This window comes from Balearica regulorum, chromosome 5 (assembly GCF_011004875.1).
Source record: "Balearica regulorum gibbericeps isolate bBalReg1 chromosome 5, bBalReg1.pri, whole genome shotgun sequence".
Taxonomy (NCBI): domain Eukaryota; kingdom Metazoa; phylum Chordata; class Aves; order Gruiformes; family Gruidae; genus Balearica; species Balearica regulorum.
Window position 1 is genome coordinate 35,191,042 of NC_046188.1, and position 25,105 is coordinate 35,216,146.

At 36.0% G+C, this 25,105-nt stretch overlaps 1 protein-coding gene across 1 annotated transcript in view; it reads right to left on the reverse strand.

Moving 5' to 3' along the window:
- Nucleotides 1-12,526: 12,526 nt before the first annotated feature.
- Nucleotides 12,527-25,105, reverse strand: part of FMN1 (formin 1) — a 149,631-nt gene continuing 137,052 nt past the window's right edge. Inside the window, 2 exon segments of the mRNA XM_075753012.1 lie at nt 12,527-22,155; nt 23,225-23,309. Coding sequence (XP_075609127.1) covers nt 22,111-22,155; nt 23,225-23,309 — 130 coding nt within the window. The 3' untranslated portion in view covers nt 12,527-22,110.

Consider the following 25,105-nt stretch of genomic DNA (forward strand, 5'->3'; position numbering starts at 1 on the left):
GCCTTACACCTTATCCCCCTTTTATGTCTAGCTAGCAGTTTACTCTGACTTTTAGCAAAAAAAAAAAAAAAGAAAGGATAAGGAACACCTTTACAATACAGCACTTTTTACAAGCTGTAAATAGGGACAGAGGAGATAAAAAATAATTATAAAAGAGAACAGGAAGTTCTGTCATTTCTTTTTACCGTCTCTGTCCCCGTTGGCAGCACTTGAGCACGGGCAGCGTGGGGGAAGGAGTGGAACCACAGAGAACAGGTCTCTTCAAACTTTCCACCCCGCCGGTGGGAGACAGGCGGTAGCGGTATAAATCTTGCCTTTCCAACCTGCCACCCCATCAGATGCGTGAGGGACTCGTCCAGTCATTGCAGACCCCCCATGCAATCCCGCCGCAGCGGTGGCGTTGTCTGCCCTTGTGAAGAAAGCCGCTCTGACGGGGACTGCCACCTCGCTGAACCGGACTGAGAACTGCCTCTGATTTCACATAAACCTCTGAGCAGTGATACAAGCCTAGCCATTTTCAGATGTACACCTTTTAGTTCATGGAAACTAATGACATAGTCAGATACAGTCAAATGAGGGAACAGCACGTAGCGTTTTCCCATGGCACACGTAGAAAATCAGAGAAAAGGGTCAGATGTCCCGTCTCCAGCTGTGAAAAGCTGGATGCTGGTAAGATTCAGTGTATTCTTCCTTCATGCAATAATGGAGCTGACCAGTCTAGTAGTACTGGTTGTTTGGGGGTCTTTTAAAAGTTTTTTGGTTTAGTCTTCCTTCTCTTTTAGTTTTTTTTGTGCTTCTAAAACTTACTGAAAGGCTAATAACATTAAAATCATTATTTTTAGAAGGTAATTGACTTTTTCTGATCTGAGATATGGGCACAGTTGGACAGAATAATTTTCCTTGAAAAGATGTTCATATATATCTTTATTTGAATATTTAAAACAGAGAGAAAAACCTCCTGGACTTTACCTGTCTAGTACTCTGTAGTATCATGGTCTTACTCTTTATATGCTAACAAGCTCAGACATTCATTATAAATTACATTTGGCCTACATACCAGCTTTGCATTGAAGATACGGCCACTGTGAAGTCCCATGTGCTTTGTAGGTAATTACTGATCAAAAGATATGAGAGAGAGAATTCACACACCTTAATCAGCTTTCAGGGCCACAAATAGAAGCAAGACTGTTTTTTTCTCTCTCCCCAGTGAGGTAGGCTCGATTTCTGTCCAGGATTTCTGTGTGTGCTCTGTCATCCATGTGCCGCGCAGTTGATTCACACACACACGTTACAGGACTGAGGCATCAAGAGCACGTCAGATTTGCTGAGCGTGTGCAAGACATCTGAGCAACACATGCACACAGTAGGTATGGTGCGTCCTGGATGGGTCAGCGGAACAGACGGCATCGTGGCTCCGCTCCAGCTGCCTGTCAACGGCGGTGCCTGGCTGGGAAGAGGGACATCGCATTTGCAAAAACAACGCAGAAATTTAACCTTGTAATTTACTTTCTTCTGGGGGGGGGGGGGAGAAAAAAAGGAAAAAAAGTTTTAAAAGAGCACTGGAGAACTGTACCCTTGGGGACTTATGTTTGTGTTATCCAGCGTACAGGAGTAAACCTAGAGTTTTTAGTTCCAAAAGGTTTCCTAAATGAGAAGCATGAAGTCACTGGTAGAAGATGGAGACGAGAGTACTTATTTGCCTAACCCAATGATCCCCTTACACACCTTTCCTTCCCTTTTAAACAAACACATCTTATTTGCGCCAGATAACTCAAATGTGCCTTAGAAATCTCTTCATTAGTTCCTGAAATACAGCAGTCAATACTGGCAGAAGGTCTACATTTTTTTCTGAGTCACTCTTCTTACCTGGTTGCACTAACCAAAGGCTTCTGAAGGGGAGAGCTGCATCATTTAAAATTTCAGGGAGTGAAAAAATTAATGTGTATTTGGATTTAGTAAAAATATTGTAGATATCACCACTACTTATTTTTAATAACCATCAGATCTTGGCCTTAAGGTATCAAGAAGATTAACCATAACAAGATTCAGACACCTTGTCCTTTTTTTTTTTTTTTTTTTTTTTTTTTTTTTTTCTTAATCACTTGAGACTGAAACCAGAAATACACAGTAACATATAGGTATCGTAACAAATCCCAGTGCAGGTTTTGGATGCTACCTTGTAAAGCTGCTTCATAAAAACATCTGAAGCCTGTCTGCACTGCATGCCTGGGAATGTATCTGACTACTTTAAGGTCCCCTTTGACAATGTGTGGCTGCTGGCTGCCTGAATTCCTCCCCTAGCTTTTATGGGTCCAGGGGAAGGAGTAAAGAAATTTTAACTGTCACTCGCTCCCTTTCCCATTATTTTCTAAAATTAATTGAAAATAAAATTAAAAATCTGACTTTTTTCAATAATCAGGGAACAAGATATGAGGATCAAATGATATACTCGCATAAAAGAAGAGTGTTTGGGATCACATTAAAACCCCAAACTTCTAAGTTGCAGTAAGCAATAACTCTTCCTTGCTGTGATACAGATGTAAATCACATAGCTTGGGGATGAATCAAATGGAGAAGTTACACTGACTCCCAATAAAAGTTCTGCAGATAAAATTTGAGATCACCATGTTTGCATTTCTTTGTTAAAGAATGCCTTATGGAAACAGCCATATTCCAATTCATATTACAAGAGATCAAAAGAACAAAGGTTAAAATAATATCTCCATCTCTCTTTAGAATAATTGAGAGCTATATCTTATCCTTCTGTCTAGTGATATCAATATGGATTCCAGCAAGGAAGCAATTGGAAAGAATTAATGTGTCAGTTACAGCTCATCTGGGACAGCAACACTCAAATTCATTAATCATAATTTTATAGTTATTGCATGGCATCACTATGGAGCACTGTTAAGTTTGTTTGATTTATTTAATGATAAATTTGCAAACCTTAATATAGTTTTTCCTTTGAATTAAACTTTTGCTGAATTTCTATGTTTTGTAATTAGTTTGTTGAGGTATAAAGGCACAGTCTTTTTTGTATTTAAGAAGAGAGACATATTCTCAGTCTTAGCTTTCTATTAGTGTATTCTTCTATTCAGAGAATTAAAAAAAATTGCTATATGGATGTAACATTCATGTATTTATCTCTCTAAACAAAGGTATCGAAACCCTAGGAATGCATTAGATATATTTAAAAGTCTGGAAAATGTACCTTTGATAAGTTTATGCATAAAAGTATGGGCCAGTGTGCCAAGCTTCTTAAGAACATACTTTATGAGTGATTAGTATAGAATAAAGTCACCAATGGCAATAATTACAACAGTGGGCATTAAGAATTTATTTTTTCATGGAGGGGGACAGGGCTGTGTTTACTCAGTAAAGTTTATTTCTAGACAATTAGACTTAATGGCAAAGATGAAGGCTAGCTGAACCTCTCTCCTTAGGATCTGAAGGACCTTGAATATTCCTTAGGAAACAGATGTTCATGAGGAACATATAGTTCCATTTTTGTTGTTAATTTGTTTCAACTCCAAATGAATGAAGAGGCTAGAATTTGGGTGTTAAGTTAGATCTAGCAAATAAAAAGGAGAAAGAAAACTATGTGTACAATGGAAAGAACTTACTGAATGGATCTAAATCCTATGGTAGGTAATTTGATCTAATTTTTGCAGAAAGGCAAATGCCAGATGTTTGCTCCACTTTGATCTTAATAACACTTTAGGCTGCAGACAATAAGATTGGTTTAAAATTTATTGTCTCTTTGATTTCTCCATTCTAATGCTTTTTAAATTCTTTACACAAGACAGATCTATATATAGGCAACTGGGGTGGCATCAGAAGCGTTGTATACTTAAGACTCTTGAAAAACTCAGTGTGGAACAGTGTTTGCTATTTTATGCATCAAAACAAAGCCAGATTTTATACAAGCAACATTCAATTCTCTTTTTATTATAATGTCTCTTTTTATTTTGCATATGAAGTTGTGGCTGTTGCATCTGTAGCACAGCTCCTTATATGCTTTTCAATAACCTTATTAAAAGTCAAGACGATATATTAAATCAACATTAAGCAGCAGGAGTTGAAAGAAAAGTTAATCCATGCCCTTGCATTGGAAGTGTAATCTATGTAGATCTTTAATTTCACCGTTAAGTTGCTTTTAGGATACTTTTTGTACAGATCATACTTTATAAGGAGAGCTGCCACTGAATGGACACCAGTGAAAGCCTCTGAGAAACCATCACATCCAAGAGGCGTCCAACTTGCCTTCAGTTTGGATCTTCACATTCAAGGAGGCCATTGCTCTGTCAACGTGAGTTGAACTCGCTGCTGATTATAAGCTGCTGCTTATTAAGTGGCTTCAGGTTTCTAGCAGAATATCTCGTATATTCACGAGTACTGAGAAACACCGAAAAGCAAGTGAGACTAAGAACTAACAGTGGAGAAAAAATGATGATTAAAAAGAAAGAAATAGAAAAAATCCTGGTATGCAGCCTGAATGTCTTATCATAATTCTCTGGCATAGTTCAGAAACATCTGTCCCTTAGATCCATGCATGATGTCTCTAAACAATTGTTTTCACTCTGCTCAGCCCAGTAGTCTGAAAGTTCAAAAAGTCAGAGTCAGTTTTCCTCTGAAGGAAATTCTGAACTTTGCCTGCTGATGAAACTGTCATCGCTCAGCCAGCGGAGAGAACAGTAACCCTGGCAGGTTTCTGTGAACTGGCCGTGCCGATGGGCTATCAGAAGTCAGCAGTCTCTCTTCGCCTCTACCACCAAGATTAGTTCTTGCAGCGATGTCCTTCATAAACTAAAAGAAAAATTAATTCCTTCAGAACCAAATATTTTTAGTCCGTTACCAAGAAAGAAACATTATACACAGACACATGGTAATAAATGTTCTTCTCTTCCTAGCACGTTACCGTGACAAGTGAGAAGACTTCTCATTACCTCACTCCAAGAGAGAAGCTGGGTAAAGCAAAAATGTCTCCCAGTGAGAATTGCCTTAGATTCAAATGCATCTTCATGTCTTTTCTTCCTTATCTTTGCTACATCTCTAGAGCTAAAACATAGTTAATGTAGTCTACTATATTTGTCACAATTACACTGAAATACTGTTTGCATAATCCAAGGCACGTTTTGTCAGTCTTCTCTTAGACATAATGTACCACCTGTACCATCAGAGAAGGGGCTATTTGGAAAGACTGGACAAGTCAGTCACAAAACATAGGGAGGTTGAAATGGCATTTGATTTCAATTAAGAGGAGCGCAGAAGCACTGGTTTCCTAAAAAGGCATGACGTTATGAGACTCTGAAAATCTTTTGCAACACTAGCCTTTGTGCGCCATAGTTGAAAGGTGTGCAAGTGCTACCCAGTGAAATTTAATGGAAGCCACACAGGGAAAGATTTTAGCCTCGACATTTATCTCTACCAACACATGGAACCACCTTGATCTGTTTTACTGTTGGTGAAAAAAGAAGGTAGTGTCTATTTCACAGGAGAGGATAGGAAGTAAGAGTCAGCGTGATGGATGGTGGAAAGAAACAGAGGGCAAGAGGGAAGAAATATGAGCGTCAGGTACTGATCTCAAAGATGAGGTCTAGTCTGCTGTCAGAATGTGTATAAATAGCTTAATAATAACATGAGAGGTGTACTGGCATTAGTGTGAAAGGAGGAGTGTATTCTGTGTTGTGCTGTCAGAAATAAGCCATCTGGGAAGAGTACGGTTTATATTTGTTAGATATCAATAGGCTACGCAAGCACAAATCAAGTACAGCTCAATTCCTGTGAAAACATTCACTTACCTCAAGGCATTTATCCAGCAGATGAGACTGCAGTAGCCTCTGCCACCTCTATCGAATCTGTCACATTCACTTACCGGGGGCATAGCTACATTTCGGTGTAGCACAGAATTCTCAGATAGAGTTAGATAAGTTTTAACCTCACAAACATGACTACTAGCAATAATTTAATTGCAAAAGCCTGAAGTTTATTCTTTAATTAACATCATTCAATGGGTGAGACAAACCCCGCTTTCTGTCCCAGCATAGGGAAAAACAAATGTTATCAGGGAATTTTTCCTTTAATCCTCTATAATGATGACATCACATCATTGCTGAAAGCACCAACATTTAGGAATGATGTTCTATGCTCTCCTCGGTTGTCTTCCCACTTAACCTCCCTGTCCCAATAGCAGCTCAGCTTCTGCCTGGGGCTGACACATTGAGAAAGGAAGGCCAAAGTCACTTGGTGAGGTGACGCCAAGGAGGGGATTTTCATGCTGAGGAGAACCCTCTGCTAAGTGGGGCTTGGTGCTACTTCCATCTTGCTGGCAAGAGAATGAACTCGGGGAGGAGTGCAATATCAGAAATATATCTGCAGGGCATCCTTGACACAAGTTCAACAGCTTGCTGCTGAAATCTCTCACTGTCAGTGCCAGTACAACCGATGTGTCCTGGGAAGAAATCTGGCTTATTGCTCCGTGCCCAGATTTTTTGTGATATTTAGGAAATGCTTCATTCAGTGCTGCAGGTCTTGCTTGATTTAGGCACCTAAGACTCATCTCCAGTGACTTGCAATAAAGTTAGTTATTCTTTCATCTATTATTTCTTTTCCAAATAAAATTAGTATTGGGGAATATGTTTTGGTTCTGGATTTTTCAGATTTCAGAGGCTTAATTAATTCCATTTGCTGCTGGAAAATATCCTGCCTGATGGCTGTGGAAATAGGTTCTCCAATCTGTGGATTGTGCCTCTAAGAATAAACTAAGAGTCTATGCAAGTGAAATGTTACAAAGTAGTTACAGACTGTAGCCTTTCCTCAGGGCTCATTGTTAGTACAATGATGTGAAGTATATATACAATTTTCATTCAGGTCAAAACAGCCGGGAAGCTGGGGTAGCAGCTCTCATTTTTCCAGCTTCAGCCTCAGTCTGTCTGGCTTTGCATAAAAACCTAACCTTGCAGCATAACCTTGGGCAGGACTTGTTTTATGCAGACGGCGCAGGCTGCCAAATCTTGTATGTAGAGCTGTGTTTGGGGAAGGACTTCCATAATGTAAGGCCTGGAGTTCTTACTACCCTCTGAGTTGAAATCGGATGTTACTCCCTGAGGCACAGGTCAGCACGTCCGTCATGCATAGATGAGACCGTCTGCTCCTCTCAGCTGGAGAGGGATGTTATTTTCTTAAGGAGCAGGATGTTATTCCTAGAGGTCTGCCCCTTGGTAGGGTCAAGAGTAATATTTTATGGTTAATGTTTATGATTAATTTTGGCTGTGGCCTTTCCTTTCAGAATTTGTATGGTGTCAGTTCAAGTTGGTAAGGGGGAAGCTTGACAAGGTTAAGGCGTGAACCGTATACTCACTTTTCCTTCCAAAGTAAATACTACAACAACAATGCACATGGGAACCAAGCAGCACATTCCTAAATCAAACCAGAAGATTCACACAGGGAACTAAAACAGTAGGGTACAAGAGGGTGGTTTTTGCCTCTTTTTTTTTAGTCCAAAGGATACATTTTCAGAAGGATGCCTTGAGAATTAGCTCTACACAATCCAAGGAGCAAAAAGGGCAGTTTGGGATCACATTTCTTGTGCTTGCATTACTTAAAAATTAATATTGCCTTTGCCCCTTTTCTCTCAAAAAATGTCTGCTGAAGTAAGGTGAACGATTCTCAGCTGTTCAATGCTGCTTAAAGGAAAGGACACGCTAGCATCACAGTGTGATGCAAGTTCATATTGAATCTTGCTTTTGGAAAATATCCAGTTTTTCTGCCTGGCTTGGAATAGAATCTTTAGATTCATATGCAAGTTGTTCTCTTTTTGAGAATCTTAACTCTTTTCTCAGCTTCTGGAAACTGGTTTCCTTCACGTTTTTTATTAATGTAATAGTATCATGATAGACTTGCAGATAGATTTGGTTTGATATTTTAGAAGACACTTAAGACCAGAAGAGATGGGAAACTTCTTTTAAAATCTCAAGACATTCTTTTTGTTGCCAGGACGTGGTGTATGGTCCAATAACTTGCTTTCAGTGGCAGTATCACCAAGTGAGTAGAAAGATGTGTTCTTGTGATATTGTGAAAATTTCCAAAAATATACTATTGTATGTCAGCATTAAAGATGACCACTTCAGAAGTGTGTGCATGAAGCAGTCTCAGAAACCCATCTTGTTTCTGCGTTGTCATTTTGGAATTTTTGAATGCATCATCCAAGGGATGTGTGGGAAGATCATTATATGAGAGTTTCTGATGATTACTTTAAATCAGGAAAAAAAGAAAGGGCAAAATTCACATGGTGAAACACCTTCTCTCTCTCTCTCTCTTTTGTCTCTTACTCATCTTCTAGGAACTAATTTCTACAGTCAGAGAATACATCTCACATTGTGCTTTCCTTTAAAATTCTTTTAAAATCTTTCAAATCTTTAATCACTGAGGCAAAATGTTTTGGGATTGCATACACCTCAAACATCTGAAAGCATTTTGTCACCTATAATTAAAAGCCTATTATCCCACATCATGAATGTACAGCCTCCTCAGAACATTTGCATGATACCATTGCATCTCTCAAAGACAGGGTCATTAGGACTGCTTCCAATCGCATATTAAACTAGCACTGCCAGTCTTCATCAATAATTCGATGGAAATCAAAGATGCTCAAGGAAAGAAAAAAAAAAAACCCAGGGCGTGGCACACATAAATCTGATTCATAACCAATCAACAGTGCAAAATACTGCTATAGATGTTGCAAGTGAGACTGGCAAAGAGCACTTTCAAACATCATCATGTTGCCATGTTTTGAGGTTAATAAGAGAAGCAAAGGATAAAAGATATAAACATCAAAATTTAAAAATGTTTCCCTTAACTCACACATGTGGGCCTTTGGAGCTCACTTTATATGGCCGTTTGTGGGTCAAGCTTTTCACAAGAAGTTAATTTCAAATTTTACTGCTCAGCTAATTATGCAATTGTAGACTTCTCAATGGTTGATTGGCACTATTTTGATTAGTTATGAATCGTGTGGTAGGTTCTTGTGCCTGACTGTGACTAATAGAGTCTGAAATAAAAATTTGTAAGTATTAGTACAAACACTTACAAGTATGACCAAAAATCTGGCTGAGAAATTTGGAGATCAATTGATGGACCTATTTCAAATGGCTTAATCATTGCAGTTCTGGAATTTACAGTTTGAATAAATTTCATTATTAGCAATGAACAAATGTTGGAGCTGGATAAATGCACATGAAACTAGCAATGGTTTCTTAAACACGGAGGGAGAAAGAGGAAGACAGAAAAATTTACAAAGAGGAAACAATGGAAAAGAAAAAAAAAGATGATGTCTTATAACACACTGTGATTGAAAAAATTATTCCTCACTCACCCCTCACATTCTTTTTAAGAAGCTGCAGAGGGTTTTCATGAAGGCCCAGCATGCCTAAACAAGTTTCACTCAGAAAGAATAAGTTGTAAAAGTTAAATCACCACTCATTTCTTTTGAGCCTGTCTTCAGCTGTGATCTGCAGAGTTTTAGTTTCTCTTGTCAGGGATAGATAAAACAGTACTGTAAGACCAAACTTGAAAAATCCTAACTTTTCTTAAATGTGTGGGAATTACATACATAAGAACAGCATTTCTTCCAGCAATAGCCCTTACAGTAGGTAGCCTATATGGAAACCAGAAACTTCTGAAGCCCATACACCTGTTCACCCACCATCTTACAGAAAAGATTTGGCATATTTATGATGTCACAGATTGCATGCAAGATGCAGAAGACCTACAGCAAATAGACACATTGAAATGCAATAGTTATGTGGAAAGCACAGCCAAGACTTTCAAACTGTTCTGAACGTTTTTTTTCATCCTTCACAGAACCACAGCACAGAGTGAAAGGCAGATATCCTGTTTGGCTGGCTTTGTGGCTTGTACTTTTTTTTGCATCTGGAATCCCTTGGCTTGTTGACTCACCGTAGTGGCACTCTGAAGACCAAGGACTGCTTTGTTTGACCTAGTGTATTCATCAATATTTGCATTGTTAATTTCATTATTTTGCAAAGCACCTTGGGATGTGTCTCATGAAAGAGGTTACACATAGAAACCCACAGTCTGCTTTGATTAAAGTTTTCTGACAAGCACATCTCAAATACTAGTGTCATCAGCTCATTTGCCTTTAAATTCTTTCAATGACTAGAGTATTCCAGCTTTTAATATTGATTTTGTGCTAACTATCCTTTCCTAAACTAATGGATGTATAAAAATTTCATTATGTACTACCAAAATATAGATATTAGATCTATGACTGGATCAATTTCTTTTGCCATATAAATAGCATAGCTTGTATTAGAGATGTATGTGTGTATAATATACATATGTATCTGCATATTTATAAATAAAATTTCTTAGTAATTGCCTGCTTTTATCTCCAACTTTAACCCATGGATAAATAGCTGTAATATTTACAGATATGAAACAATGCATCTCTGAAATTATTTAATTGTAGGAATCTAATCTGCCTATTAATTAGAAGCAATTTGTATTATAGTACTTAACAGTAGTCTATCATAAATTCATTGTGCATTTATGAAATAACACTTTTCAATCACCCTGGAGCTGAAATACACTAACAATGAAATAATGAAGAATTCTACAGCATAGAAAACAAGGTTTATGTCTGATGAGAGCTTTGTATGTTCAGAAGAGTAGCATTTATTTTAGAACTTCAGGATCGGTCTCACTATTTTGGATTTCTATTAAACTTTAGTGTTATCATGTAGGTTTATTCTTGGAAATAAATTCACTTTATCTGATGTATTCGCTTCCCTGCATGTGGTATTTCTCCCTTAGTATAACTGGCGCAGCACTATGGCAAATACTGCTCTTTGGGTAGAGCTTGTGAGCTGCTGAAAAAATCCTGGATTCCAAGAAGCATAAAGACAGTTTAAAAACTTCAGGATTCCAACACTTCTTTTGGACCCGAGGGTCAAATTTAATTTCTTAAAGAATACTAAATCAGTTGTTCATGTGGATAAAGAAAAACAATCTGTAATCTGACATCTTGGCATATCAGTAGGATTCCAAGCAAAAAAAGCTTATAACATCCGTCTCGTCAGTGGCACATTGTTTTATTGTCTTAAAGGATCAAGAAACCAGGCAATAAATAATAAGAGAAGGAAAAGAGAGCAACTGTCTCTAAGTTGGATTGCTTTGCCTTAGCTAATTTTAATCAGGATGATCTAACTCACTACATACTTGCTTAACTGTTCAGTGCCTATCTAGATATTTCTAACATGCTCATCATTGTGGTATTTAAGCATCTAGCATGTTTTCCCAATGCCTATGTGTCCCCTTCTCTTTTGCTAATGGTTCTTCACATTTAGTTAATGTCCACATCTTGGTGATTATTTCTATCTGGCATCTCCATTTATGTAGCTGAAATCCTTGCTCAGGTTCTTGTCTTCTCCAGTCTCAATGCAGTAGTCTCTTCTGTGATGAGAATGCAACTTTTCAAATAAAAAACCATTGGTTTGATCATGCTGCTGTAGATTTGTTGAGTATTTCCACTGACTCCCTCTCTTAACCTGAGTAGTTATGATTTTCAAGGTCCTTCATAACTTTGCTCTTAGTCTCTGTTGACATGATCACTCCAACCTCTGATTGGCTCAGGATAATAATTTTCAAACACACACACTGATGTTGTTCTAAGAAACATCTAAACACAAATCACATTATTTCTATTTTAAATTTATGTGATGTGTGATGCCAAAAAAATACCTCAGAACTGGCTAAAGTACACCAGTCTTTAGAGAGTTGCTGACCATCCTGGTGAAGATGCTTCCAGATTATGTACTCCCCCAATGGGCAGTTGCTGGATGAGATTACTGCATAATTTTATATTTAAATTGTAATGGTTTTCTAATCTGGCTGTAGGGAAACTGGAACAAATATATCTAATGATCTATAATAAGGTTTCCTAGACTATCAGTCTAGACTAATACAAGTAACAGTAAAATAGAGATAAAATTAAAATGTAATTTACAGATTTTTTCCCCCCTTTGATAATGGAGCCCAAATATTAGTGTCTGGAGACATGGATGATATATACTTTAGAGATACCATTTTAATATCATTTTGTGGGCAGCATGCTCTGAGCTACTGAAAAGCATTGAAGAGCTTTTCAATAGTATGTATTTGCAAATGTAACAAGTTGCCAAAAGTCACATGCGAACTAAGGGAAATCCACATCCCCAAACATGTGTGAAAACTATTTCAGATGCAAACCCCCCCCCCAACATTTATTAAAATACCTTCAAGAAATTTACATCAGTAAACTACATCTTTGAATTCTTTGCAGATCTCCAAAATATTGTGTATCTTTTTAACAAGCACATCGAACCTGGAATATTAACTAGATCAGTAAAGCAGTGTAAATAAAAAACGTTATTTAGACAGAATTATTCAAACAGAGAAACCTACAACATCTCAACAATATATTTTGCATACAAAAATACAATTGATAAAATGAACAAAAATACTGAGGAGGAAAATACAGTCTTTTATTTACAGTCAATGGTTCCTTACGAATTTAGTTTAAAAATAAATACTCCATTCCACTACAATAACTTTTACAAAGTTAATCATGTGCACATCTTGTTTTTTGAGAAAATTAAACTTCCAAATACATAGTAGAAACACGCACACATACACACACGTATACAATTACAATGTAAAGGGGGTGTGGGGGGAAAGCACCTGAATCTATTTAGCTTATTCTTTTAAGACATTTATAACATATTTAATCAAGAACTACCCAAAGGAGTTTGATTCCTGAAAAACAAAAAAATCTGAACCAAACTAATATTCCATTATTTTTGCTGTACATTTTGTGGGATGAAAAATGCAAAGTTGAGCTCAATTCAAATGACAGCAAATATATAACTGCTGAGCGTATGTGTTAACATTCAAGCAAATCTATGATTTAATGAAAGCAAATCCCATATGGACATGAAAGACTTAAACCTTGTTATGTCTGTGAAACTTGCTAGGTACACAGAGAACATTAACAGCATTATGAGAGAATTTGCCATTTTGCTACATCTTCAAAGAGAAGTTAACCAGCCAAAGAGGCCTGTATTTGGATGGTTTTGAGTCATATGGAGAGAAGAGAGGGAAGAGTACCAACAACAATAACGTTCAACAGTGCAACTATTCAACTCAAAATGATTGGAAAGAAAAACAAAAAAAAATTCAAAATAACTAAATGAAAGTTGAAAATCACACTATAATCCTACTGAAAACACTTTCCAGAGGCCAACTCTGATTCGTCTCAAAATAATATTTCTCCATTTTTGCTTTCTGTAACATCTGAATATGGTGAAGCTTTTAGATTTGTACTTCAGAGTAATAGTGAGTACAATGACAGGGCCAGCCTTTCTTCTTCAGATTGATATACTAGAAAAACAAAATGTCATTTTAATAAATATATATTTTCAGAAAACTATAAAAATAATTCTCTTTCTCCTGGCAACATATTGCGAGTCATCAGTTGGGCATTCACAGCTTTGCTGAGAGCTCCTACAAGAAACAGTACTTTTACCAGCTCTCCGTAGTAAATCCTTATCCAATCCCATCTGACAAGGAGCACGAGCCTTCTCTTCCTTTGCAACAGGTATCACTGACGTTTCAAAAACAGAGCAATATGACAAAAATGCATTTCATTTGACACAGCTTTTCTGAGCTTGAAAATCCATTAAATTTCCCTCTCGAGTCTCTCCCTTTTCTGAGCTATACGCAGATGAAATGGTGTTGTTCAGGCTACTGAAGTTACAAGTGGACGCGTTGAACATGCATGCAGATTATTTTACTTGACTAGCGCTCAAGCCCTCATAGAAGCTTGTCCAAGACAAGCTGGCTTGATTATCTGATATCATCTTTTCATTAAAATGAATAAAACCAAACACTTCAATAGGAAGTTATGTGAGGATGGACTCCTTCAAACGAAAATCCAGTAGAAAGAAATAGCTTTATATTGTTTCAATGGCATTTTTTACCAACATTTTCATTTTAGGTATGTTAGTGAGTGTCTTTACTTGGCCCCTGGATAAGTGATGGAAAATATGTATAAAACATAATGCCAAAACACTCAGATATATCTCCCATATCACACATACTTCTGGTCTGGAAGCAAGCAGAAGTTGATTACATACCTAAATGCACAAGTTCTGCCTCCTACTCAGAGAGACAGACTTTCTTGATGTAAAATGGTAAGTAACAGAAATGCATGAATACACCGTATTGATTGTCTTAACTCTGTGAAACTGAGTTGTGTTCGACTTAGGTGAATTACTGAGGTTCAACTTGTGCTCAGTAAAGTCTTTATCATGATTTGGAAGTTAATTGGCCCCTTCTCACCCAATAGTTGAGTTTTTCTTGGACCTTTACCAACCAGTTTGGTAATTATGTGACTTCTAACAAAAGAAATAGAGTGGTGAATTCGATGAATTGCTGAGGAAAAACAGTGATAGGGGAGGAGTTCCCCATGACGGTTTGCTGAATTTGAACTTTACAACTAATCTTTAAGGAATGAGATTCATAGCTGGACTTTCTAACTTCTCTACAGCCCTTCTAAGACACTAGACTGTAACACAAAAATGAATAACAGAATGAAAAGCAATCAGAAAAATGTACTGGGTTTATGTGGATTGAAAAGAAATCAGTTTTATTCCTTCACCTTTCAGATATGAAAGAAGTGTGGAATAGAACTGTGACCTTGTTCCATTTTGATTCATTACCTAATGGTATCTTTCCCTCTAGAACCTAGAAGATACCCACACCACAAAAACTCATTCTAACAAAGAGAAAAAAATAAGAACTATAAGAAGAACATGGCTTTTATCCAGTTTAGAGTGATCAGCTGCTAATGGCAATACATTCCCTAAACTACTTTGCAACTAAGAAATGAGCATCAGGTGCTATACAATATGAATATATATTCATATTGATGCTCCAAGCAGTAGGAAATTGTGCTATATTCTTTGATCTCCACACAGTTTCTTTAACATATTATCTGTGAATAGTTCTCAGGATGAGCATTTGTTCTGCTACAATGGAATGTATTTACAGCATGCCAAATGAGAAAGTAAAAATACAGAACTACAAGCTTGGTCCCTCTGGGAGAAGTCAGAGAGAAAATCTACCATTTAAATTTTTCTAATGCATTATTCACAGATCGACAAAAATAATCTTATTACAGATTCAAAAACAGATGAAAGAAACACTATCAACCAGTGAACAGATATTACAGCTCCTCTTTCTAAAGTCACTACAGCTTAATCTATAAGGATGTTGTGTGTCAGAGTCAATATATAGTACATGAATCTCAGACTGTGTCAGTACTCTTTAGGACTTTGAGCTTACCAAATACATTACAATTTAATGGGTATCACACAAAAACACCCCTTCTGCCATCTTTAGGATTATTTTGTGCCCCAGTTAACTTCTAATTCCAGTGAAGACAATTGTTATCAGTGACGACAGAATTTGACCCCATCATTTGGCCTTAAGCTACAAATGCTAGTTTATGATTAGGAAAAGCTGAGAATTCAGATGGCAGCTAAACTCTTCTTACCTCTAGGAAAATATGAAGGTTCCTGGCAGGATGACACTGGGAAACCTGAAATACTGTCTTTCAACAGTTTTTGTAGTCAACATTTTAGTGGTCACAGTACAATAAAAGAATAAGAATATATAACCAATTCTATTAATACTAAATAATCATATGAGCAATAAATACAAGAACACAGGCACAGAATGAAGTTCATGTATGAATGCAGAATTTCTGAAAGCTATAGAACCTAAGTAAAGGATACATACAACTATACAAAATTTCTGCTATTTTGGAAGAGTCTGCTAGCTTTTACTTTAATCTGGAAATATAACTCTGATCTTTTTGCCTTTTGAAAATGTATGGCCATTGACAGTATTTTCCAGTCTCCCTTCCAGGAGTCCCTGTGGCAATTTTGGCTCAGGAAATTCAACTGCAGTGTAATTCCAGAGAAGTCGTACTTTTAGGAATTAATGGCTAAAGAAAAGATGCCATGCCAACAGCCTCATCCTCCATCCTCTAAAAGCTCCCAGAGCTCCAAAACCTTTTGAGGCAGATCCTATCACAGAAAAGAAATCCATGTCCCATACTAGGATAGATCAGGATAATTTTCAAAACAGGATTCTAAAAGGGATTTTATTTAGTCCCATGACCCCATAATGTCCTCTATGGATATTTTTTACTGTGTGGGCCACAGCAGTACTTACATAAATGAAACTACTTGCATATATAAGCACCTAACTATCAGCCTCCATAAAAAGACTTAGTATTACCTCAATATTAGACTGTTGAAGATGAAATTTAGGTGACAAAGTATGAAATGAAATTAATCAGAAATACTTAATGAAAAAAAATGAAAATGCTGCCTTTAATTTACTCTAAGATTGCATCTGGCAGAAACAAACCACAGGAAACACAGTGCTGTTCTACATGATGGGAAAGCTTACGCTGCTTGATAATGTCCTCCCAGGCAGGTGGTGCATTCTGGGTCTAAGTTATCAGTTCAGCATTTTTACTTCATCGCTTCTTAAAACAAATGTTCTCTTATACCCAGTGCTTACATTTTACAAAGACATCCTAATTTAAAAGCTTGAATTCTATCAGGTATCAAATCAAAATAATTTAAAGCCAGTTGAAGCTTGCCAAATTACAGAGTTTAGGTGCACAACATTTTCAACAAGTGGAAAAAACCTAACATCCATTTTAGCAATGTTTTTAAGAGGACTTTTTGAATTGAAAAAACTATTGAAAAAAAACCAAACAAGAAAGAAAAGTTCTTGCAGGCATTTTGAAAAAAGTTGCAAACCCAAGTATTTTTGAAGAGTTCTACCAATGTTGCTTGCACAACTTTTGAACTGTAGATCTCTAAAACAATTGCATAAAATTGTTACGGTTCAAACCCTATTGAGCAGTGGAAATGTTTGGTAATTATATTAAGAGGTCATATAAAATATTTCACTAAAAGGAGAGACTGTTATTTAAATTTTGCATCATGTTAACCGTACCCAAAGTAAACTCCCTTGCATATGCTCAAGCCTTTAAGAAATGCTAAGGAACTAGGGTTTCTGTGACTCTGGGATTTCATATTGTGCAATCCGAAATGCCAGTTTTCTCAGACCTAGACTGGGAATCTTTAAACCAGTGTTGAATTCCTGAGTAAATAAATTTGCTACCTTGTAAGTACCGCAAGATGCATTAGACAGATATTAATTAATTAATCACTTGAAATACAAATGTTTATAATTTGACAATGGTTTCCTGCGTTATGTTGTTCCACACCACAGTATTTGTAATATTTTAAATTTAAAATCACAATAAAGAGGTCTTCTAGCTTGGATAAGAATATTTCATTACAGTTTTTTTAAGTCTTTTGACATATTCTTAAATTTTTCTGTCTAGAGGAACTATTTGAACTGATGAGTCAATGGATATGGGATGCCACTTAGGTACATCTGAACTGAGTCCAATAAGCTGTATTAGACTACACAATCCTTTCAGAAAGATCTTTCATCCTGATTTGAAAGCATCAGAAAATGGAGAAACCACAACTGTCTTTGCTAACTTCTTCCAGTGGTTAACTAGCCTGGTTACTAACAGTTTGGAATTTATTTCTAATTTTAATTTATCTGGTTTTAAATTCTATATTATATTTAAAAATATATATTTTAAAAATTTTTTTGTTATATTTTTCCTTGCTGGCTCAAGGAACCACTTAGTTCCTAGTATTTTCTCTCTTTGAAGAACTTATTGACTATAATCAAGCTACCTCTTAACTTCTTTATTTTCTTTACATTTATATGCAAATACATAGGCTTATCTTCAAAAGAAGAATGTCAAAGAGCACTCTCCAGAGTGTAAAAGTCTTGAAATTCACTAACTGGCATGAATAAATTCTGAATGAGTTAAAAAAAAAAAAAAAAAAAAAAAAAAGAGTGAGATCCATAACAATACTGAACAAGATCAAGACAAGGCCAAGAATGAGCAAAAACTGGGTGGGTACGATTTTCTGAAATTATAAGCTTAGACTGGTGCCTAAACACAGATTAAGGCAGTGGATTTTCAAAAACACATCAATGGTGTAATGAGATGAATATTTCTAACTTGTTTGGGTGTTTCAGAAATTCCACACCCACACAAGATTAAGGCATCCGTTTTTAAGATATTGACTGAAGCAATGAAGAAATAGTATTACTAAATAAATAAATACATAGTCTTCCACTGCCCCATATTCATCAGATAGGAAAGATGTTTAGATCTAAGAAAGAAATTGCTAACAACTTACTGGAAAATCAGGGTAATAAGAACCCTGTACATCATATGAACACAAAATATTTTATTCACGTAGAAAAAAATTAGACTGGTCAGAGATACCCTGGCTGTTTATATCTGGTTGGAGGAGATATCCTCAGCAGTTCAGTAAGGTTGAAATCCTATATAAACTTTATCCTTCCTAGAACTGCTGAAGATGTTAAATTGTTTTTCTCTTTGCTTTCTGAATATTCCATCCATTCTACTTTAGTTTTCTACATGTGCAGAAACTGAAGATCATACAGCTTCTGTTTTGCTACAAAAAAATTCTAAGTTAAATACAAAAGTATAATATTATTCAGTCTATACATTTACAACTCTATAATAAAGCACATGATAAAACATTTACATGGGTTAGTGATGGCAGTATTCATATAGTAATAAAAACATAATGGAAATATAATTTATATTGTCAAAATATCTCAAAGATGCTAAAAGGTCTTTTGTTTTAAAATCAGTAAGTGGTAATGTTGTAAATAAGGTAAAGAACACTTCACAAATTATTAATATTCACTCATCTAAACTGAATACTTCCAAATAATTTAATTTAAAAATCAGCAATGTATATAATTTTCCTGGGTAATAAGCACCTACTAAGTAATATGGGGTTTAGTAGTGCTTTGCTTTATAGACTTTGAGAAGCTTGGCAATAATAGAAGAGTTGAAAACAAAAACCAGAAAAAATCCCCCTCTTAAGTCACATCTACTTTGTGGTCACAGAAGTGACTTCTGTGTAGTGCAGAGGTACTTTAGATTACATAGCCTGGAAAATTGTAACTCTCTAGCTATTGCTCCTTGGCTTAATTTACCCACTCTTTACTTTGACCTCCTTGACACCAATGTAGATGTGTACCAGAGACTTCTGTTCCATTCCATCTTTGTATTTTCTTTCTTTTCTCCTTCTCTCCTTTTATTCCCCCCAAACTAGAAAACTCAGGGTAGTCAGGCACCAAACTCAATACAAGCTTAAACCATAACTTTTGGTGACACCTGGTGACCCCAGAATGAATGCTGGTTGATGCCCACTTGTTATGTCTCTAGTCTCTACATATTTCATAATTAAACAGATTACCTAGATATATAATATCTGTTAATATTTCTTCCTTAATACAACATTTTAGGTAGGGTCAGCAGGTGTACCATTGTCACTTCAATCACTGTCTGAAGACACTTCTGGGTATCACCAGGGGTGTAAGTGTGATATTTAGCTGATGAATTCCATCCAAGAGTCTTAAAGCATTGATTAGGAGAATGAATCAAATAGTCTGGGTAAATTATTTTTTTTTTCCCACTTAACAATAGTTTAACTAGTAGTAGAGGATTTAAGTCATGGATGAAGCTGGAATCAAAATCTCTGTCCTGAGAGGAAAATCAGTACAATTGAAGATGAAGAAGAATCAAAGTCTCTGTGCTATATAATTCTTTGAATCTTCTGAAAAAATAGCCTAAATTCTCAAAACTTTGGCAAATAATCTGAAAAAAAGAATTATAAATCCGATCAAGGAATGCTTTACATCAATAATTTTAATTTTAATCCCTTTCAAATACATTTTTAAACATTTCAAAATGAAAATTCAATTTGAACTGAAAAAGGAAACTTCACATTTAGAAATTTTGAAACAGGATAATTCAATAATTTAAAAACTTTTTTCCATAATATATTTCTAATGAGAATTTTCAAGACCAATCCTTTTTCACAAAAAGTGCTACTCTTGATTAATATTTCAAGTAAAACATTTCATGGAAAAATTCCTGATCGAGTCAAATGGCAATATACACTATCATCATGATAGATAGAAAACCATATCAAAACTCAACACTTGTTTTCTTAAACACTTACCAGAATTGCCCTGCTTGCTCTTGATCTTTGGCTTTTATAAGCATTATTGCTCCTGTTGTTTATCACTAATAATATTGGAAACAAACGCACTTTACCTATTTGGTGGAAGAGCGAAAACTTAAATCTTTGGAATTTATTTCTCCGCAATGGCAACAGTCAAACTACAAATGAGATTATTTTTTGCTGTTATATTATTGACTGTTTTCATAAGAATTATGCTTACACATCTTGAGTATATCTGCAGCAGCTAGAAACTCCAAAGCATAGAAGGGAATCTTGATTCCCTTATTTTTATTTATGCAGGAATGAGAGAGAGAGTCATTTAAGAAACCTGCAATATATGAAATCTTCAAGTTAAACTGCTGTTTTCCTTAATAAGCGCATGCTTCTAGGGATGGCTTTGCCTTAGGTTTCATCCCAGTTTCTCTATCTAATTTGCTGTATGGATAACCCGTGTCTGTCTCATGTGTTCTTTCCAGCTTCTAAGCAAAGGTCTACTACCTTCCCTCTGTTACCTTTTTGTACTTTTTTGCTTCACCAAATTTCTCTTTGTAACCATCTTCAGACACCTTTATCATTAAGAAGGGGATTTCTCTCTTAGGGACAGCAAGCTGAAGCACATTTTCTCCAGTTTGTTGTTCCTATTTATAGACTGTTACCTACTTGTATTTAAAAATCACATTGCTGTTTCATCTTAAGTTAACTTCTGCTTCAAGATCTCTCCTTCTGAGAGTCAAAATCCTTAAAATGAAGTAAGAATCTTAAAGTAACAGTGGATATTCTGAAGGGTTTTTTCAGGCTCTGCTACTTTACAGGCAATGGTTATAATGTTACAGGAGGACAGTGAGACTCTCATTTCTTCAAGTTTTACTTATTAATTTATATATGTATATATGTATGCTAGACACATTCTTCATACAAATATAGGGGGACGAGAGCAGGCTGCATAATATATTTTAGAGTGAGATAGTCACTGTTTAAAAGAAAGCTTTCAATAGAATTGAAAGCCAGGGATTTAATGGCAAATGTATAAATTCATGGAGACATATTGTTGTATTTTAGTTCAATGAATAATGACTAATAAACTCATCATTTTATGGAATTAATATTTTCCATATATATTGAAATAAAAATATACATTTTTAACATTTTTCTTTTGAAGCTCAAAATTTAGGAAATGTTAGGTTAAAACCATAAAAATAATGAATCAGTTATGCCATCAATCATAAAACTAAAGAATTTGAAGCTATTCCTTTTCATGTGCAAAATATTGTTTCCATTTCAATGTATGGCATAAGCTGAAGCTTCTATAAAAATATTTATAGTAAAATACAGCATAAATCTATAATTCCATTTAATTAGTTTTAGAAAGATGCATCCAATGCTTAGATACTGTAAAATTATTTAGAATCAGTCAATTTTACCTCAGTTACTGCTGAACTAAAAAAAGGTATGATGTAATAGTCTTTTGTGAGCTGAATGGCATATTTGCTCTCATCTACAGTAAGCCCTGTAAATAACCTACAGGTTGTTAGTCATCACTTAGCATCCAAAATGCACATTTTAGCTCTTCCATATTAATGCATTATGCACAGAGTACTTTAAATAACCATTAACAACCAGATGGATTTTAAACAACGTAAGGAAGAGATACAGAAAATAATTTTGACTTCCCATGTAAAAACCTTCTTAGAATTCCCTCCACTGAATGTACAAACTCCTCTGAAGGAACTGAAAAGTCTTTAGTGGATTGTCTCGGAACAGATCAGCAAAGCAGAATTCAGTATCTAATATAAGGTGCTCCCTGGGCCATGGGTGTAGTAAAGCATCATGCAAGGTATGAAGTCACACTATCATTGTCATCTTTCTTCTTTCAGTTGGCAGTCACATTGGCTTCCTTTTGACGTAGTCTTTCTTTCTGTTAAAGAAAAAGAAAGAGGTTTATTATCATTCTTGTCTATGATTTTCCATCTCCTCTCAAGTTGCCATGAGCATTTGGTCTAGAAGACTGAGAAGTAATAAAAGAGTCACGATAGATTAAAGTTTCCTTTAACAGAAAAAATCAAGGCCTGGAGCAGTCAAGGAAGGCTCAGAAGCAGTTCAGTACTTACTGTAGAGAAGCTGAGCTTGCTTTAGCTACACACTTGTCAAACGTTGTGTACCTTTAAAAATACGCAGCTCTGTGAAGACCAGCACAGCTAGAGAAAACCACATACATTTCAAATTCATATGAATCTTCTTGTCTGGAATGGCTCTGCTGACATAAAGGCTCTAATTTAGCATAAACTAGATTATGTTGTTTAATGACCTCTTCCTAACCAAGTGTAGTCATTCACATCTGCTGCCTGCCCTGCAACTGATATGCTCTGCTGGGAATGGAAATAAGATACTGATTTCTTCAGGTACATTTCCTTCCCTTAGTCTCTTCCTTCCTACAGTTTGAGAAATGCTGGTCTAACCTATGTGCCTTGCACACAGACAAAAAAAGGTTTTATCTACAGTGTAAATTATTAGTCCTCTTTTTGTGTTGTATCAAAAAAAACGGGATACAGCAAGGAACAAAATGGGGATTTAATCCCTTCTACCATTATTTAACAGAGCAAAGAAGAATTTGTAAAGTTTTGAAAAACCCCACACTCTTAGTCGTTGGACAAATACATGCAATGAGTCTCGATGCACTATGGAGCAAGGAAGATAATACAAGAAACTTCAGTGGAAGGAGGGAAGAAACCAAAAAAGCAGGTCTTACCATATTTTAAAATATGGATAGCCATGCTTAGGCACAACTAAACTAAGTTTTAAACTTAACCGTTGGACATAGGGCATAAGCTTAAAGATTTCTCCTTGGGAAGAAAATCACTCTGCTACGTTCAAACTAAGCATATTACGTCACACTTCAACAACAGCAGAAACCTGCCATCATTCTGAATGATGAGAATAGCGTCACAAAAACCCTTCTGAACGTCACATTGAGAGACACATCATACCAGGCTAGCTGTAGGATTGATTTTCTTCGTTTCAACTTTCTTCTCTGCAGTTAACTTGCTTACAGATTGCTGAGCCACTTTAATTCTGAAACAAAATATATAGAAAAGACATCATTAGATTCAAAGAAATTAAAGCTGTTCTGGCTCTGCTTGGTATACACCTTCTCTGTAAGAACCATCACCCTAACTTTTTTTAGAAACATTAGCCCAACAAACTGCTATTACTATTCAAAGTCACTTAATATAAGTACCAAAAGTAGATCAGAGTACACTTTGAAATAGAGAAAATCAAAAGCAAAAGGACAGTTTGCCTGTATTGCTCATTGAAAATGTCACCAGGCAGACAGTTTCTCTGTTCTTACAGTATCTGGGTTTTACGGGGTATCTTTCCTACCAAAAAAGCTGCAGTGCCGAGGCAAGAAGTACTCCTCTGAAAAAAACCCAAAACCTAGCTGGCTCAATCTGTTGTATATATAGAATATACTATTTTAGTAGGCCATTTGCCAGGCTACACATTATATTTCCTCTGAAAACTTTGAAATGAAAGCATCTGCCAGTTTTTCCTCAATGTTTTCCCCGTTGCTTTACATGGACTTGACTGACCAGCCTCGCTGATGTGGTAACAGGAGGAGAGGCAAATTAGGAGGGGTTCTTGTCTGGAGGGAGTCAAACCTATCTTGTGTGCAGCTACAGACCAGTCTACTGAAAGCCCTATGGAGATAAGGGGAAAGAAGAACACAAATGCGATTCCTTGGTTGGTTGCCTTTTGCTCTTAGCGTCCTGCATACAGAACTCTTGTTTCTGTGGGGATTTAACAAGCAGAACCCCGTGAGAAGTTTAATCAGGAGGAAAAGGAGAAACAGAGAATTTAACAAAAAGGTACTTGACTCTCCTCTTACAGACAGCGGAAAGGGTAAGGGAAATTATGTGCTAAACAGCGATAAAAAGGAAAGAAAAGTCTTGGCACTCCCAAGACAGGATCTGCCCAGCTATCAGTGCCTTTAAAATGCTGATGCTATAAACACCTACTTTACAATTCTATACGCAAAAGGCAGCGGGAATGAAGTTGCGAGTTAATTTTTACAAGCAAGGAGAACTCAGCAAACCAATTTTGACTAATGCACACCAAATCAGTCTTTTACTATAAACAACACATTTCTTGGCAATCTTGAACTGAAAAATTCTACTTTCTTCTCCTATTTAATTTTTTTCCATTGGCAGAAATAATTGCTATGGCCAGTCAAAAACTATTTAAAATACCACGTCCAGTTCAAACCACTTTCGACACACTCAATTTTTGAGGAATTTTGGAAGAAAAACAAAAAGGAAAGTAGATTATAGCTGCAATTACTAATGTGCACTTCCTTGCTGTAACACTAGCAGCAAACTAGATTCTGAACAACTTCTTTTAAAAATATAGAACACATTCATAAGTTCATTATTCTGTTTATCGATGCTCAGTGTTGGAAACGAAAATTCCTTCTCTGAGCTATGTATTTTAGAAGCTTCTGCTGGGTAGTTATCGATGTCTCACTTTCCAGTGCTAAAGAACAGGCGGAAATAGTTACACTACTTTTAAGTAAACTTATTTTCAACACTATTTAGCTACAATATTGATTCAAGCTGTAAGTACACCCACAAATGCAAAAATATGAAATTTCTATTCCGTACATTTTTAAATATATCTTAAGTATTTTTAAAACTCAGTGTTTCCTGTTTCTACAGGTAAACAACTAAATGGCAACACACCATTCCATCTTTTTACAATTTTTTGTTAATCAGCAGTTTACTTCTTAATGATGGATGGTAGCAGCCACTGGACAGCATGGTATTCCTCACAGCTACAAAGTTTATGCAAAGATGATGACGTATTTCAAGTAA